This window comes from Ictidomys tridecemlineatus, chromosome 6 (genome assembly GCF_052094955.1).
Source record: "Ictidomys tridecemlineatus isolate mIctTri1 chromosome 6, mIctTri1.hap1, whole genome shotgun sequence".
NCBI lineage: Eukaryota > Metazoa > Chordata > Mammalia > Rodentia > Sciuridae > Ictidomys > Ictidomys tridecemlineatus.
Genome location: NC_135482.1, coordinates 34,223,985 through 34,240,172, shown reverse-complemented (window position 1 = coordinate 34,240,172; position 16,188 = coordinate 34,223,985). Strand labels below are relative to the sequence as shown.

General features: G+C 34.9%; 1 protein-coding gene across 6 annotated transcripts in view; it reads left to right on the top strand.

Annotated features, from left to right (window-relative positions):
- The window catches only part of Tmtc2 (transmembrane O-mannosyltransferase targeting cadherins 2), a 376,362-nt gene that overhangs the window by 231,895 nt on the left and 128,279 nt on the right, over positions 1-16,188 (top strand). For all 6 annotated transcript variants that reach the window (XM_005324409.4, XM_078053055.1, XM_040280265.2 and 3 more), the window contains 3 exons: positions 13,986-14,071; positions 14,504-14,688; positions 15,811-15,889. In XM_005324409.4, coding sequence (XP_005324466.2) covers positions 13,986-14,071; positions 14,504-14,688; positions 15,811-15,889 — 350 coding nt within the window. The remainder of the gene's footprint in view (positions 1-13,985; positions 14,072-14,503; positions 14,689-15,810; positions 15,890-16,188) is intronic.

The following is a 16,188-nucleotide window of genomic DNA, read 5'->3' as shown; positions in this document are numbered from 1 at the left end:
ATAAATAATGATATTAAAAGTAAATATATATTTATAGTTTATCTTGTATATTGATGATGTTCGGGGATAGGAATGAAGCTCAGTAGTAGAGTACATGCTTAATATGTGAGAGGTCCTGAGTTCAATCCTTGCACCATATGCCCTCACACATACATATACAAACCACAAAACTAGGAAAAACATAAGATCCATAAAAGCATTGTTTTTTTAATATAACCAAAGTGCCTAGAATACTGCTTAGCATATATATGTGCTCAGTCAACGCATGCATATGTACACACACTACCCATGAATTAGGTGTATTCATTTTCCTTGAACAGCTCATGTATGAAGGATGTACCAGGAATTGTTTTAGAAAATTTTCTTTCCACTTTCTTCTTCTTCCTTTCTCTTTCTTTCCTCTGCAGAATGGAACATCACCTAAAGATGTCCTTTCACTTTGCCCAGGGTGTCACATGACCTGGGGTTTGGAAGTTATCCCATCTAACCATTCTGATAGTTGGTGGACATTTCCTTAGGTTTTTTTGTTGTTGTTGTTGTTTTTTTTTTTTTTTACTATCTGAAGAAGGAGAACCAGATCTGGCCTGGTTGTTATACCCACATTTTCTCATCAGACTCTAGAGGTGGCAGGCAGGCACTTTCTTAGACAATAGAAATTACATCTTAAGGAAATAAATCAGGTTGTCCTGAGGCCTAAAGGGAGACTGGCCTTTAACTCTATTTATATTCTGTAAAGGGCCGTTTTAAAAATGAGTACTTATTTGTATGTGTTCCCTGTATATTTGTCTATTATAGGTAACATTTATTGGAAAAATATTTAAAATTTCAAATACCAGCTGTAACAGGGGCTGCCAGCCTAGTATGGCAAAGTGTGCAATGTGTGTCCCCGGTGTCCTTAAACTTCAGAGAGTACAATTTTAATCAAAAGCAACAATTGATGGCTTTAGAAAGACAAGCAAGTTGGCCAATTCTTGGGCCCTGTTTTGTTTTTTTTTTTTTAAGTGAAGGGTAATCCTTGTGGCTGAGAATTTTCTCTGGGGCAAGGCCAGTGCCTCATTAAAAAATGAGTTAGAATGAACAGTAAGGAGAAAAAAAAAGATTAAAAATAGTTTTCTCTATTTGGTACCTTATGTGCCAGCCTTCGGCTCTTTTATTATTTCCCACAGTAGCTACCGTTTTGTCCTCTGCTCCCACTGCCAGGAGGGATGCCAGGAAGTGATGACTGTGGTCCTGGATCGATCCTTGCTCTCTTCACCCTCTAATCTGAGTGAAGGAACACCCTCCTTGCATCAGAATTAAACAAGAAAGTACAGTTTTAGAAACCATTTTATATAAATGGTGTTTTTCCTTCTGTTCTTTAAGTGCCTCAGGAGAAGTGAGTGAGCGAACACTTTCTAGGTTGAGAAATCTGTTCCAAGCAAAGAGAGAGAGACTTAAACTTTCATTTTTGGAACTCATCTTGCTTGTTCTTAAGTTAGAAACTGCTTGCATGACCTAACACCTATTCCTGCTGGTCTGTGAGATACATGATACCTTTTCCCCTTTTATAATTTATTGCTTCAACTGCAGACTTTTGTTAGAGCACTGCTGTTAAGGGACAAAGAAAACACCCACTTTGTTGAACATTTATGTTTAAAGTGAGTACATTGCACTAAATCACGATGCGCCCATAGGGATATCTCTAACCCAAATTACAACCATATCTGTGATGGAATCAGGCCCTGAAGCTTGCTTTTCTTTTGTAATATTTTTTTTCAGAGTGTTGATTCCTGGGGAATTCACAAATGTTAGGATTTTTTTTTTTTTTCCGCCCTGCCTGAACAAACTCCTTTAAACATCTTGCTATGGGCTTCCACAGTATTATACTATACCAAAGTATCCTTGACCCAGTATCATGATGGCCTTTAGGATAATTTATCTGTTTTGCTAGTCATTAATTATCCATAATGGCAATTTTAAAGTATATTCTGAATGACTGAATAAACCAACAAACTAATCACATTGAGTTCTATTTGGCCTCTGCTTGAGGGGTTCTTTTTTTCCGTGATTGTATACCATCTAACTGATAAAAGTGTTTTCCCTTCAAGATATCGCATAAGGATGAGACATCCATATTGGATAGCCACTTAAGTTACAGTAAGTTACAGATCTCTATGAAATTTAAATTAAGTCATTGGTGGTTGGTGCTTTTAATCCACGTTAGATGCTTTTCAGTTCTTCACATTGTTTGTTTTAGAACTCAGAATTTTCCTAGAGGACAATGAAAATATTTGAAAGAAATTTGACTGTGATCCCAGAAAATATATATAGGTTTACCAGAATAGTACTTGTTTTCATGGGGAAGAGAGGAATGGGGAAGAGGGAAAAGTTTCCTTTTATAAAAGTTGGATTTTCTGGCACCATTATGCCTTAGAGGCAATTTAGTGGAATACCTCAGATTATGGACTTTGGCATTATACAGACTTGGGTTCAAGTCATCCATTTATTGGTCCTGTGGCTGACCTTTGGCAAATTGCTTAATCCTTATTCCTCATCTGTTGAATTGAGTTATATTTGCATTATTATAAAAGGACTAAATAAAATATGCTCAGAAAGGAAATAAATCTAAAAGTGGAAAAGTTTGTTAGGTGTTTATTTTATTCTCTTTCTAAATATTCCCTGGCTTTGTCTTCGTGGAGATATGCCTAGATTCACTAGCAAATATTTCCATGAAAATAAATAGTCTGGCGTACAATAGTCACCCAATGAAAATTCTTTATGGGTATATTGGTTATAATAGATTTTGGGGGGTAAAAATACAAGTTGATTGACTTTGAAGGATGCAGTTTTTCAACATTTGAAGCAAATAAAAAAAATATTCATCTATTGTGAAGAGTAAGTATAAATAAAGAAAGAAAAATTTGTTAATACAAATAATGGAGAAGCATTGAACATATGAACCAGAGAATGAAGGCAATTATAAATACTTGCACTGTGACCAGGAATGTATTTCCAATGAACCAGTAAGGAATAATGAAAAACCAGTTTGCTTTGAAGCATGGTGGCTGAACTTGAATCTAACCTTGAGTCTTATTGGCTATGTTAGCATGGGCAAGTTAACTTCTCTCTCTCATATTTTCCTTTTAGTTAGAGTAATATTTCCATTGCTAATTGTAAGGATGGAAGAAATCAATATGGAAAAGTTACTACTGTGAAGATACTCAATATTCTCTTTCTAGCTTTCTATGGAGTACTGTTTTTTTTTAACTAGGGAAATATATTCACACCTATTATTATTTTTGACATGTAGGGGAAAATATAGCCTTAATGTATTTGGAAGACAAGTACAAAATTATGCATGTATTAATATGCATTGTAGTTCTGTGAATCCTCCATCCAGCAGTAATTAGCTATATGAATTTGTTTAACTTGCTTTCTGATCTTTGAGATTCTATTTTTAAAATGAACGTGATACCTGTATGGGTTTATCATGAGAATTATAAAGGTAGCAATTGTTAAGAATCTTGTTCATAATCTGAGTAGAAATATACTGTTAGAGAAGATAAAGGCTTATTTATATGTCTTCCACCAAATTTTACCTCAGGAGAAGTCACTTGTAGTAAATGTTCCATTTAATTGAGACTTCGTATTTTTTAAATTTTTATTATATATGACAGCAGAAGGCATTACAATTCATATTGCACATATAGAGCACAGTTTTTCATATCTCTGGTTGTATAAGTATATTCACACCATTCATGTCTTCCTACATGTACTTAGGGAAATGATGTCCATCTCATTCTATCATCTTTTTATACCCCATGCCCCCTCCTTTCCCCTCCTTCCCCTTTCCCCTGTCTAGAGTTCATCTATTCCTCCCATGCTCCCCCTCCCTACTCCACTATGAATCAGTCACCTTATATCAGAGAAAACATATGCCATTTGTTTTGGGGGGATTGGCTAACTTCACTTAGCATGATCTTCTCTAACTCTATCCATTTACCTGCAAATGCCATGATTTTATTCTCTTTTATTGCTGAGTAATATTCCATTGTGTATATATGCCACATTTTTTTTAATCAATTCATCTACTGAAGGGTATCTAGGTTGGCTCCACAGTTTAGCTATTGTGAATTGTTCTGCAATAAACATTGATATGGCTGTGTCCCTGTAATATGCTGTTTTTAAGTCCTTTGGGAATAGACGAAAAAGAGTGAGAGAGCTGGGTCAAATGGTGGTTCCATTCCTAGTTTTCCAAGAAATCTCCATGCTGTTTCTTATATTGGCTGCACCCATTTGCAGTCCCACCAGCAATGTATGAGTTGGCCTTTTTCCCCACATCCTTGCCAACACTTATTGTTGTTTGTCTTCATAATAGCAGCCATTCTGACTGAAGTGAGATGAAGTCTTACAGTAGTTTTGATTTGCATTTCTCTAAATAGCTAGAGATGTTGAACATTTTTTTTTCATATGTTTGTTGACTGATTGTATATTACCTTCTGAGTCTGTTCAGGTCCTTGGCCCATTTATGGATTGGCTTTTTTTTTGTTTTTTTTTTTTTTTGGTGTTTAGCTTTTTGAGTTCTTTATGTATCCTAGAGATTAGTGCTCTATCTGATGTTCAAGTGGAAAAAATTTGCTCCCATTGTGTAGGCTCTCTTTTTACCACACTGATTGTTTGTTTGTTTGTTATTTGCTAAGAAGAACCTTTTTAGTTTGAATCCATCCCACTTATTAATTCTTGATTTTAATTCTTGCACTACAGGAGTATTATTAAGGAAGTAAGGACCTAATTGGGTATGATGGAAATTGGGAACTACTTTTTCTTCTATTAGGCACAGGGTCTCTTGTTTTAATTACTAGGTCCTTGATTCACTTTGAGTTGAGTTTTGTGCATGGTGAGAGACAGGGTTTAATTTCCTTTTGTTGCATATGGATTTATGGTTCTCCCAGCACCATTTGTTGAAGAGGCTATTTTTCTCCAATGTATGTTTTTGGCACCTTTTTCTAATATAACTGTAATTATGTGGGAATGTCATTGGAATTTTGATTGACATTGCATTAAATCTGTATAGTGCTTTTGGTAGTATGGTCACTTTGACAATATTAATTCTTCCAATCCAAGAACAAGGTAGATCTTTTCATCTTCTAAGGTCTTTCTTTAAGTTCTTTCTTTAGCATTCCTTAGTTTTCATTGTAGAGGTCTTTCACCTCTTTCATTAAGTTGATTCCCAATTTTTTTTTTTGAGACTATTGTAAATGGGATAGTTTTCCATGTTTCTCTTTCAGAGGATTTGTCACTGATATACAGAAATGCCTTTGATTTTTGGGTGTTGATTTTGTATCTTGCTACTTTGCTGAATTTATTTAGTAGTTCTAGAAGTTTTTCATTGGAATTTTTTGGGTTTTCTAGGTATAGAATCATATTGTCAGCAAATAGTGCTAATTTGAGTTCTTTTCTTCCAATCTGTATCCCTTTAATCTCTTTCGTCTGTCTAATTGCTGTAGCCAGTGTTTCAAGAACTATGTTAAATAGAAGTGAGGAAAGCGGGCATCCCTGTCTTGTTCCAGTTTTTAGAGGGATTGCTTTCAATTTTTCTCCCTTTAGAATGATGTTGACCTGGGACTTAACATTGAGAGCCTTTATGATGTTGAGATATGTTCCTGTTATCCCTAGTTTTTCTAGTGTTTTGAACATGAAGTGGTGGTTTATTTTGTTGAATGCTTTTTCTGTGTCTATTGAGATGATCATATGGTTCTTATCTTTAAGTCTATTGATGTGATGAATTACATTTACTGATTTCTGTGAGAGACGTCATATATTTTTTAAGACGTCTTTATATTTTTTATGTCTTCTTTAGGCCATAAGGAAAAAACCTGCTAAAAATGCATTTTAAAAGCTTTGATGTGTTCTTTTCTTTCCTGTAATATTAATTGGCAGGATTTTTGTATTTGAAACATATTAATTTTGATTGGATGTCTAATGCTTTGTATTTGACAGGTTGGAATAAAAATATAACTTCTTTATGAAATAGGGTGGCATCATTCTACTTTATTTAGTTGTCAAAGTCTAAACAAAATCCAATTTTGAACAAATAAACAGGTCTGTGTCAAGAGAAAGATAGCAGAGGGGAGGCTTAAATGTATTTTCTGAAACCTCCTTGGCAGTTTTTTGACACTTAGAAGTGACACACTTTGAAAGAGGCTTCAGCTTTGGGGAGCTCTATAATAGACTCATGTGTCCTCTTCTGTCTAGTTCATGTGACATGGTGAATTTTTTCCCCTATCTCCCTACTGTTCTTCAAGCAGTAAAAGTACACAGTGGAACAACACACCCATTAACCTGTTCAGTGGAATTTAGCCTTTTCAAAAGCAGCTTATCTTTTAATTTGCTCACAATGCCCTATTGAGAATACACCATCATGTTCCATGACTTTACAGTAGTTTAAGGCAAGATTCTAATTAAATGCTCTCTGTAGGAAACATAGTTAGTATTATTCCAATAAGTGGAATTTATTTGTTTTAACTTAAAAGTCATTTATATTTACTTCATCTTTTAGTGTTTTTCTCCCCATTAATAATCTTTGTAAAGATGTTGTTTTTTCTATCTTTAGAGTTGTTCAATTAAGTAAATGAAAGGGTGAAAAAGAGCAGTTCATTTGAGAAATAAGTGTAAGGAGAATCCTTTTGCCTGGCCCGCAAAAAGTCCATTATCTTGAGATGATTGGAAGGCCACATAAGTCTTTGCAGGACCAGAAAACACAGCTTTGTCTTTGATATGTCCCTTGGAGCTCAGATTTAATGACTTATATCTCACAGAATCTTTTTTTCTTAAGATGAAAATCCTTGTTATTTCTCTTTTACTTGATAATTCCTGTGACTTTCCATCTTTCTAGTATTCGAACATCAAGAGGATTAATAAATATTTTTTTAAAATACCATTAATGTCATTACTCCTTTCGGCAAAGAGTAATAACTCTGACCACCATGATGTCTAAGAGCTTAATTTAAGAGTTCCAATTTCATGCACCCATTACGCTCTTAAATTATATAATTTTAATTAAATATTTTAATTCCATATTTTATACTTAGCAGTTGCCTAGTCCTGCTATCACTCAAAACCAGACAGCTCATACTTTGTATTCACCTAAATATAATTAAAAGAAAAATTTCCTTAAAATTATCTAAGAGCGATATTTGATATTACGTATTTTATGGCTTTATTTAAAAAAAACAGAAAAACAATGTATATGACATTTTTGTCAGTTGGGAAGAGGTTGGTTGGTAGATGATAGGAAACTGAAAATAACAGGAGCTTCAACTATTTGTAATTTTATTCTCTGTCTTATAACTAGATGTCCAGAGGCATTTAATCCCATGATGCTAGATCAGATTCGTGAAGGGCTTGATTTTGTGGGCCTATTTTAGTTTATCCACCTCCATCCTCGATATAGGACTTCCACCTTATAGCCAGTAGGCAACAGTAAAGGTTAGGGAGGACATACTTGTCTTCTTTGTGGGCAATTCCACGAGCTGCTTAGGACACTGGCACTTCCATCTCATGGGACAATTTTTCATGACAGAACCTTGTTATGTGATTGTCATGGTTCTTTTTACATTGTCAATTCTTAACACAGTGAGTCATGCACATTAGGTACACAATTTCTAGACTCTTGTTGTGTCCCTTTAAACCTAGAATTACTGTAATTTCATGAATCAAGTAATGACTACTTAATTCAAGTAGTAGTAACTCATTAATTTTCCTTATAGTCTCTAACTAAAAAGGACTTTGAGTTTGATTCCAATAATTGCTACTGTACTCACTTGAAAATGTTGCCTCGCGCATGTTTCATCAAACAAGATATGGTTACATTTGTGTTTTATGAGTGTGCCGTGCTATTAATTATTACTTCTATTTGATATTAAACATCAATTATTGTAAATATTGCCTAAAACTAAGCATAAATTTTGAAAAAAAAAACAGGAAATGTATTTGTAGTACCATTTCTCAGTTAAAATATACAAAATCTCACTTAAAGTCATTAGCTAAATTAGCAAGTTTGAAATTTGAATAAATGTAAAGTTCAATTATGACTCTAACTTGTTTTAATTAATTTTTGTTGGGAAGTTTCACATGTGTAAGGGACTTGAGCATTCTACGATTTGGGCATCTGAGAGGGGTCCTGAAACCAATCCCCCACAGACACTGAGGGAAGAGTATAATTGTACATATGAATGTTTTGACACATGTACACATTGTGGAATGATGTAACAGTTCTATGCAGAGGTATATCTTATTATAAAGAGGCACTGACAGTTTTTTTCAGAGGTAGGAAAGGGAATGCTTTCTCAGTTTTCAGAAAATTTCATTTTTTGTTTTCCTTTCCTTTCTGTTGAAAACAGTCAATAAAAAAGATAGGTTGGATTTTTATTGAAAAATAATATGACCCTTTTAGATTGCTTTCTATATACTGCATGCACTGAATCATACATATATGTGATTGACAGGGATATGAAGTTCTTATTTTCCAAAGGAATGCATTGCCGTTAGTTAATGTGAAATGCCAATCACATTTTCTCAATTTCAGTACTGTTAAGAGTTTGTACCAGATTATTCTTTGCTGTGGTGGACACACAGGGGCAACTGTTCTGTTCCTTGTAAAGATGTTTAACAGTATCCCTGTCCTTAACCCCAGAGATGCCAGTGGCATTCTCAGTTGTGACAATAAATGTCTCTAGATTTGCCAAATACTCTGTGGGGTGAGAAATCATCCTTGGTTGAGAACCACTGTGCTAAGTGAATATATGCCTTTAATCTGTCTGAATGGTTGGAATCTTCTAGAGAGTTGTATTCCTGATACATTTAATTTTGCATTTAACTCTGTCTAACCAACAGTTAACATGAGCTTGACAGGTTTTCATTAATCAAGTGTCTGGATTATTGTTATTTAAAAAAATGATATTTTAGACAAATGATTGTTAAGGATGACAAAAGTAAAGATATATTTTCTCAGAGAAAAGAAATTTTACACAAATGATGGTAATTTCTAGAACATACAATCAAAATTTTTAAAAAAATTTAAAAAGGAGAACATTTTGTTAATTTTTCTTGAAGTGAAAATCTAGAATTTAGGTGTTAAGATGAATAGTTGTGGCTCATATGTTTAGATATATATTTTTTTCCTACTAAGACAATCCTTTATTCTTCCTCTTTCCCAATTTTAGTCATTTTTACTGACAGTCATTTAACTGTTCTGAAAGACAAATCACTGGAGGAGAAATGTGAGAAATAAAATCTTCTTTAGACAAGATATACTGTATCTTTCTACATACACAGTTATATAAATTAATCCTATCACCTATAAACAAATCAGGAAGATATTTTTTCCAGTTTTTCCCCAAAGGGCACTATGATGTCACATTAATATATTACCATTTGCATAATGTGGATGAAATTATTTCTAACCAGGTTCTGGCTTGATGGTCTATTAAAATTTCTTTAATATCTAAACAAACCAGATGAATTTGTTGTCAAGATCAACATACAAACAAACTATGTCATCAATTTAACCAGCCACAGAAAAAGAGCTTTTGCTACAAATCAGTTTATATACAGGTCCTAAATTATAGCCCAGACTGTTGGACTTGGATTTCAATGTACTTCTTATCAGTAATGTGTGAACTTTTGCCTCTTATTTAATTTTGTCTTGCCCAGGATCTATCATCTGATATGAAATCAGCCAGTAATGACCTGCCCCTTATAAGATTGCTATCGAATAAGAAATTATTATGTATAAACTACCTGACATATTACAACTATTGAATATGTTTAACTGCTAAATTATTATTATTATTGAAATGTAAAGGATTTCTATTTCTGTATCATATCTTCAGTATAATAAGGAGAAGCTTCTATCAATGCAGAAATAGCAGTAACAGAAGCCTAGTGGAAACAGTGCTAGGATTGACCCAAATTCATCATGAACTTCCAACATGACACTTGATTCCTTTTCAGTGTATTAAGACAAGATATTGTTATACAAAATTTGAGAGTTGTAGAGCAAAAGAAAGTCTAACTTAGTGTGTATATATCTAGAATTTATTATTTTAGTCTTTTCCTCTAGATAGGGCATGGGATTTAGTATCAGGAACAGTTCTAGTTCTGGCTTTCTTCTTCTTAACCATAACAGCTAGAGTTAGTTAATTCCTTGAACCTCTATTGCATCCCTGTGATGACAACATTCTTAATGCTGTCACACAGCCTCTGTCAACGTCACTGGGGCTATGTGAACCTTTCCCTGTCTTTTCCTGGGACGAAGCAAACTTGGTTCACTGTCCTTTCCTGTAGCAATTTTCCACACTAGGAAATTCCTCTTCCCCAGGAAATTGTGTGTCCATAGTGACCACATCTCTTTCTTGTTCACATTTGTGGCATCCATACCAATCAATCCTTACCCATGAGAAACCAGCCACCATAGCCTTCTACCTTGGTCTCAGTTCATTGATAACTTTATTCAGATTATATAGGTAGATACTCTCTACTTCAAAGCACCCCATTTATGTAACCCTGGAAACTTGGCTGCTGCATATGACTAGGGTTCTCCCAAGAACAAGGCAGGCATGACAGGATTCTCCAGGTGTGGTTATAATACTATTTATTACTTCCTCCTGTGCATCTTTTATGAATTGGAAAGTAATAGAATATAATATATCAGCACTGAGCATCCCATGGGGCTAAGTACATTTAGGGGTTTATGGGCTTTAGGCACATTGTTAGAGATCTGTGCCCATTCCTTTCATGTTCAGTCTGTCTAGCCTAATAGCATATTTGCCCTTTAGAAATGTAATTATGTAGAGACTAATTAGTGGACTATTGCAATTATTCAGGTGGCAGAAAAGATAAAGGGCCCTGACAAAGCCATAAAGATGAACCTTGAGGGACAGAGTGAAGAGCCTTAGAAAACAAGGATCAGTGGGCTTCAGAGATTTTGCAAAACACGTAATTGTTCAAATAAGTAAGGAGCAAGATTGATAATCAGGTTTCTGATTAAAGCCACTGAAGTAAATGGTGGTGTTAATTACTGAGAAGATCTTTTCTTTTTATTCCTTTTATCTATTTAGTTATTTATTTTTGAGCCATAGACACTGTTCAATTTTTGAATGTGTTGACTTTGAAATTCCAGTGAGCCCCTAGATTGCCTTGGCTCAGTCAACTGTTGCAGACAGATCTGGATGTCAGGGAGAGTCCATTACTTCAGCACGGGGAATAGTCAGCACATAGATGAGCCACATTTGTGCACAATTTCATGCAGAGACTATTTTCTAGAGAAGAGATGGAGAAAATTCTTTGAAACGCTTTCAAGGAGTGGAAGAGTGAAGTGGCACTTTTTTCCTCATTCTGCACAGGATGGAATAAAAAAAAATGGAACAGACCATGGGAGACTGTGGTCTTCTAAAACTAAGGAAATAGAATTTAGGATGGAAGATGTATGTATTCAGCAGTCTCTTTGAGTGGGCAACTCTGATCAATGCACGGTTTGGGGGGTTCGATTATCAGTAGAAATTTGATGTGAGATTTCAGTAGGAATTCTGGGAATAGAGCCTAAAATGGATCCAAGGGTTAAATGGGATTTGACATATTAAATATATGCAGCACAGAACACTCTTAAAGGAAATCTGACTTTAAAGGGAAGAACAGTAATAAGCAGTAGAGGAATAAGATGAATGAATAAACATTGTAGAACATTTTCTTTCCCTCTAAGAGTCTCGTGAACCTTTCTGTAGGCTTAAAAGTAAGGAAGTTGTAATGCAGAAGTATATTGAAGTTATTGAACAATTAGGAGCTCATTGATAGACTTTATTCATAAGAAAAACTAGAAAAAATAGAATAAAATATTTGGATGGTATTTCTTCTCTGGTGCTATTAGCCTTCTATCAAAGAGAAGAGCCTTTTTATCTAAATTTGAAAGGAAGTAATAAAGACAAAATTACAGATATTAGCTTCATTAACTAAAAAGCATTATGTTCATATGATCATTGTTATGAAGAATAGTATCCATTTCTGAAAAATGTGTTTCTTTTTCAATTTTACTCACCTTTAAAACAACTGTTTTTGTGAACATCAGAGTACTAGAGGAAGCTTTGCCTTTTCTTCTCAGAAACTATAATGGGCATCTACTAGCAAAGCATAGTCATTTTATGATCAAATTAATTGTTGCTCAAAATTTTTAGAGAACTGTACATTTATGTTACATGAAAGTGATCTCTACATGTTTGAGAATTCTCTGATTTAGTCAAATGACCTTTTGCAAATATTAGAGATAATAAAGTTAATATATGCTGATGAGGCAAATGAACATTCTTGCATTTGAAAATGATTTTCTGGGTATGGCCAGGCACAGTGGCACACACATATAATTCTAGGAACTGGAGGAGGAGGGGACTGCTGAGGCAGGAGGATGGCGAGTTCAAAGCCAGCCTCAGCAACTTAGTGAGAGGCCCTAAGCCACTCAGCAAGATCAAATATAAAAAAAGGGCTGAGGATTTTGCTCAGTGATTAAGTGCCCTTGGGTTTAATCCCTGGTACCAGATAAATTAAAATAAATAAATAAATAAGCTAAGTATTTTACGCTTGTATTAGCTTAGAAAAAGGTTTTCTTTTATTTTTTTTAATTTCACATTTCTAGATATTTGAATTCCAAACAGGGTGGTACCAGCTCTGGCTGGTGCTCCTCTAGCTGCCTCACATCATGGTAGCATCATAATTGCAGGAGCACATAAGAGGGAGAGATCAGATGGTGAGACAGGAAGCCAGAGCGGGGTGGGGGGGCAGTCTTACTCTTTTACAATAGTGCATTCTTGCAAGAACTGATTGTTGATTCCATGAGTGTTACCCTCATGACCCATCCACCTCCCATTAGGCTTATCTCTGAAAGGTCTTTTTACCATCCAGCATTGCCACACACAGGACCAAGTTCCCAGTGCATGCACCCTTCGGGGAATAACTCCAACCATACCTGACCATAGCAATACTCAACAAAAGGTGTTCTTTATCAGTAGTATTCTTTTTTTTTTTTTTCTCAGATCTCCATGTACTACCCTTTCAAAAGTCTCCTTAGTAGCCAATTTGGTTGTGTAACTTGCAGTAATAATAGGAATACTCAGGCCCAGTAGATATGCCAACTATAAGATACATACTGATTACAAGAAAATGGAATAGGCCAAAACCCTTCTGTCAGAGCATTTTGGATTTAGTTCAGATCCTTGACATCTTATTATCATAGAAATGATTATGATTGATTTTCATTTCAGTCTTGCAGGTGAGCTCTGGAATAGCTAGGATAATACATGTGGCTATTATTTAAGAAGCCTTCTAGGGAGGCCTCTGGAGTCATAGGGTTCACAGAGAAAGATGTCTTTCAGCATAGTGAATTGAAACGTGAACAGTATCCTGAAATTCAAGTGTATTTGACTAAGACCAAACAGTAAGAAAATAGCAACGTAGGTAGGCTCCAGTTCTATCCTTTATTCCTTCATGGCACCTGAATAAATTCACACTGTTTTTTGTTGTTGACCTAGACTACCTTTTTCCTTTCAGGGAGTTATGGACAAATATTTCCCACTGAACAGCTATCGAGGGAGACATCTCATGTTTCCATGTATATATCATGGTCTTAGATAGGTTTTCTTTCCGAAGGGATGAGAAAGTGTGCATGCTCCTAGAAGAAATCCAGGTGGTCAGTGACTCTAGTGCAGGGGACGAGATGCCCAGAGAGGGGAAAGTTGGGGCTTTTGAAAATATTCAATTCTTTCTAATGCAACAGACACCTATCCAGTATTTTTTTCTCCTGAGGAATCGTTTCCTTCACTTTAAATTTTGTTTATAATACCAAGTCGGCATTTTATTGCACTCTTGACCATTTTTATTTTTGGAATATAAAATAAAAATTTGTGGTTTTATATATAATAATATAGTCTTGTCTCCAAATTTCTGTTTTCCTCCCGCAGAGGGTTACTTCTACAGGAGAACAGCAGATTTGCAGAAGCCCTACATTATTATAAATTGGCCATTGGGAGCAGGCCCACTCTGGCTTGTAAGTAATATTCAAATTTTTTTGTGGTTTGAAATACTTTTTTTCCCATTTGTGAAAACTACCTTTATGTCTTACAGCCTCACAGAGAAAACCCTTGGTGCTCCTTTTTCATGAGTACTTGCTAGTCTAGTGATAAATCTCTAACAATTTTATTTCTCTCAATTTCACTTTCAGAAATATGATGATTTATTCAATTAGATTTTAACCTCAATCACATTTGGAGTTTTGTGAAGGGAGAGACTATTTTGTGTATATTTTTAGTGATGCTTATGATTCCCACTACCATTGTCTAACCCATGTATTTGTTCCATAAATAAATATTTATCATTTTTAATAAGAAATAATCCATGGAAGCTAAACTGAAGCAGAGATAACTGTTTCGTCCATAGTGTAGATGATCTTCTCACACTTCTCTAATTTTTCCCCCCACAGCTGCGTACTTAAACACCGGCATTATTCTAATGAATCAAGGAAAGACGGAAGAAGCCCGGCGTACGTTCCTAAAGTGTTCTGAGATCCCAGATGAAAACCTGAAGGACCCTCATGCACACAAGAGCTCCGTTACCAGCTGTCTGTACAACCTGGGAAAGCTCTATCATGAGCAAGGACGCTATGAGGTTTGGCCACAACCTGTCTGTACTTTTCCTGGCCCCTGTTCTGTTCCAGGCTCCATGTTTCCTATCCATAATCTCCTTACAGGGCCACGGCTGTCCTTCAGAAACTAATAAGTATTCACCGTCGAAGGATTTTGAGATCAAATTTCTTTGGGGAAAAAAAAAAAAACTTTTGCAAATAAAATTGTTGCACATTCATTTCCTGTAAATTTCTCAGAAAACAATGATGCTAATATATTTTGTGACTGTTGGAGGAAAAAAATCACATGCATTATTTCTCAAGCTTATTGGCTCATTGATGATTTTATGATCCCAGACACAGTTAACAGAACTGTTTCCCTATAACCAGTGTTATAATTTTTATAAGTTATAAATTTTTTTTTGTACTTCAAGTAGGAAGTGGCTTGATGTAAATTCTGTTTCTCTTTAGTTTGTTTAAAAACTATTATGAAATAAAGGCAGATTATATTGTTCTATTAATGGGTGGAGAAGTGATGTAACTGTGTTGTTAGGAGGTGAACGGCCTCATCCGCTCTTGCTCACAGAAGGCAGGTCTGTGACCCTGATGCCCCTGTCTTCTTCCTCTCCTCAAACTGTCCTCTACCCTGCCCCTGACACTCTTTCACAAAGACTGCAATATAACAACAAAGGTACTGCTTTTAAACTAATTGCATTTAATAATTTGAGCAAGTCTCAGTAGTCATAAGGTTTGTTTGCTGATATTTTATTTAGATCCCACTGGGTTGCTTGAATTTAAGTAACTATGAACTTTATAACTGATGAATAACTTCCAAGTATGGACTTTTTTTTTTCTTTTTTATTGACTAATCGTGTGAACTGGAAAATTTATATTAAAAGAACATTGCTAACATTCGATTCCTTGTTAAACTAAATTTTTATATAGCATTCTTCACTAGGCTGAGCATTTTCATTTGTGAAATTAAGATAGTAAGCTACCAAAGGACAGCTCAATTATTTTCCTCTAGTGAACCATTTAGAAATAGCAATGGGTAGTTTTCACTTTGGAGAAATGTTATTATCTTGTTTTCAGTGACTATCCCTGTACTTTAATGATGATTTATCTCTCTCTCTCTCTTTCTTTTCTTTTTTTTCTTCTTAAATTAGGAAGCCCTGAGTGTGTACAAGGAAGCAATTCAGAAAATGCCAAGACAGTTTGCCCCACAGAGCTTGTACAATATGATGGGTAAGTAAAACTTTAATATTTTAATTGACATTTCAGTGACCTGTGGAGAAATTAGAATCTGGGCTTGTGATAAATGGAATTCTAATGCATCATATTATTAGTACTAACAAAGGAAACTTTGTTCACAATGGGATATAATGTTCAAATTCTGACAGCACACTTTTTCTGACATTAGCAAAATAAATTAGCAATTCTAGCACATTGGCCACTTTCTAGAATTGTTGTAAGAGGCTCTTAAAACTATTTGCATACCAAGCATTAGCTAGAGTCTAGAAAATGAAGAAGCAGTACCTTCTACA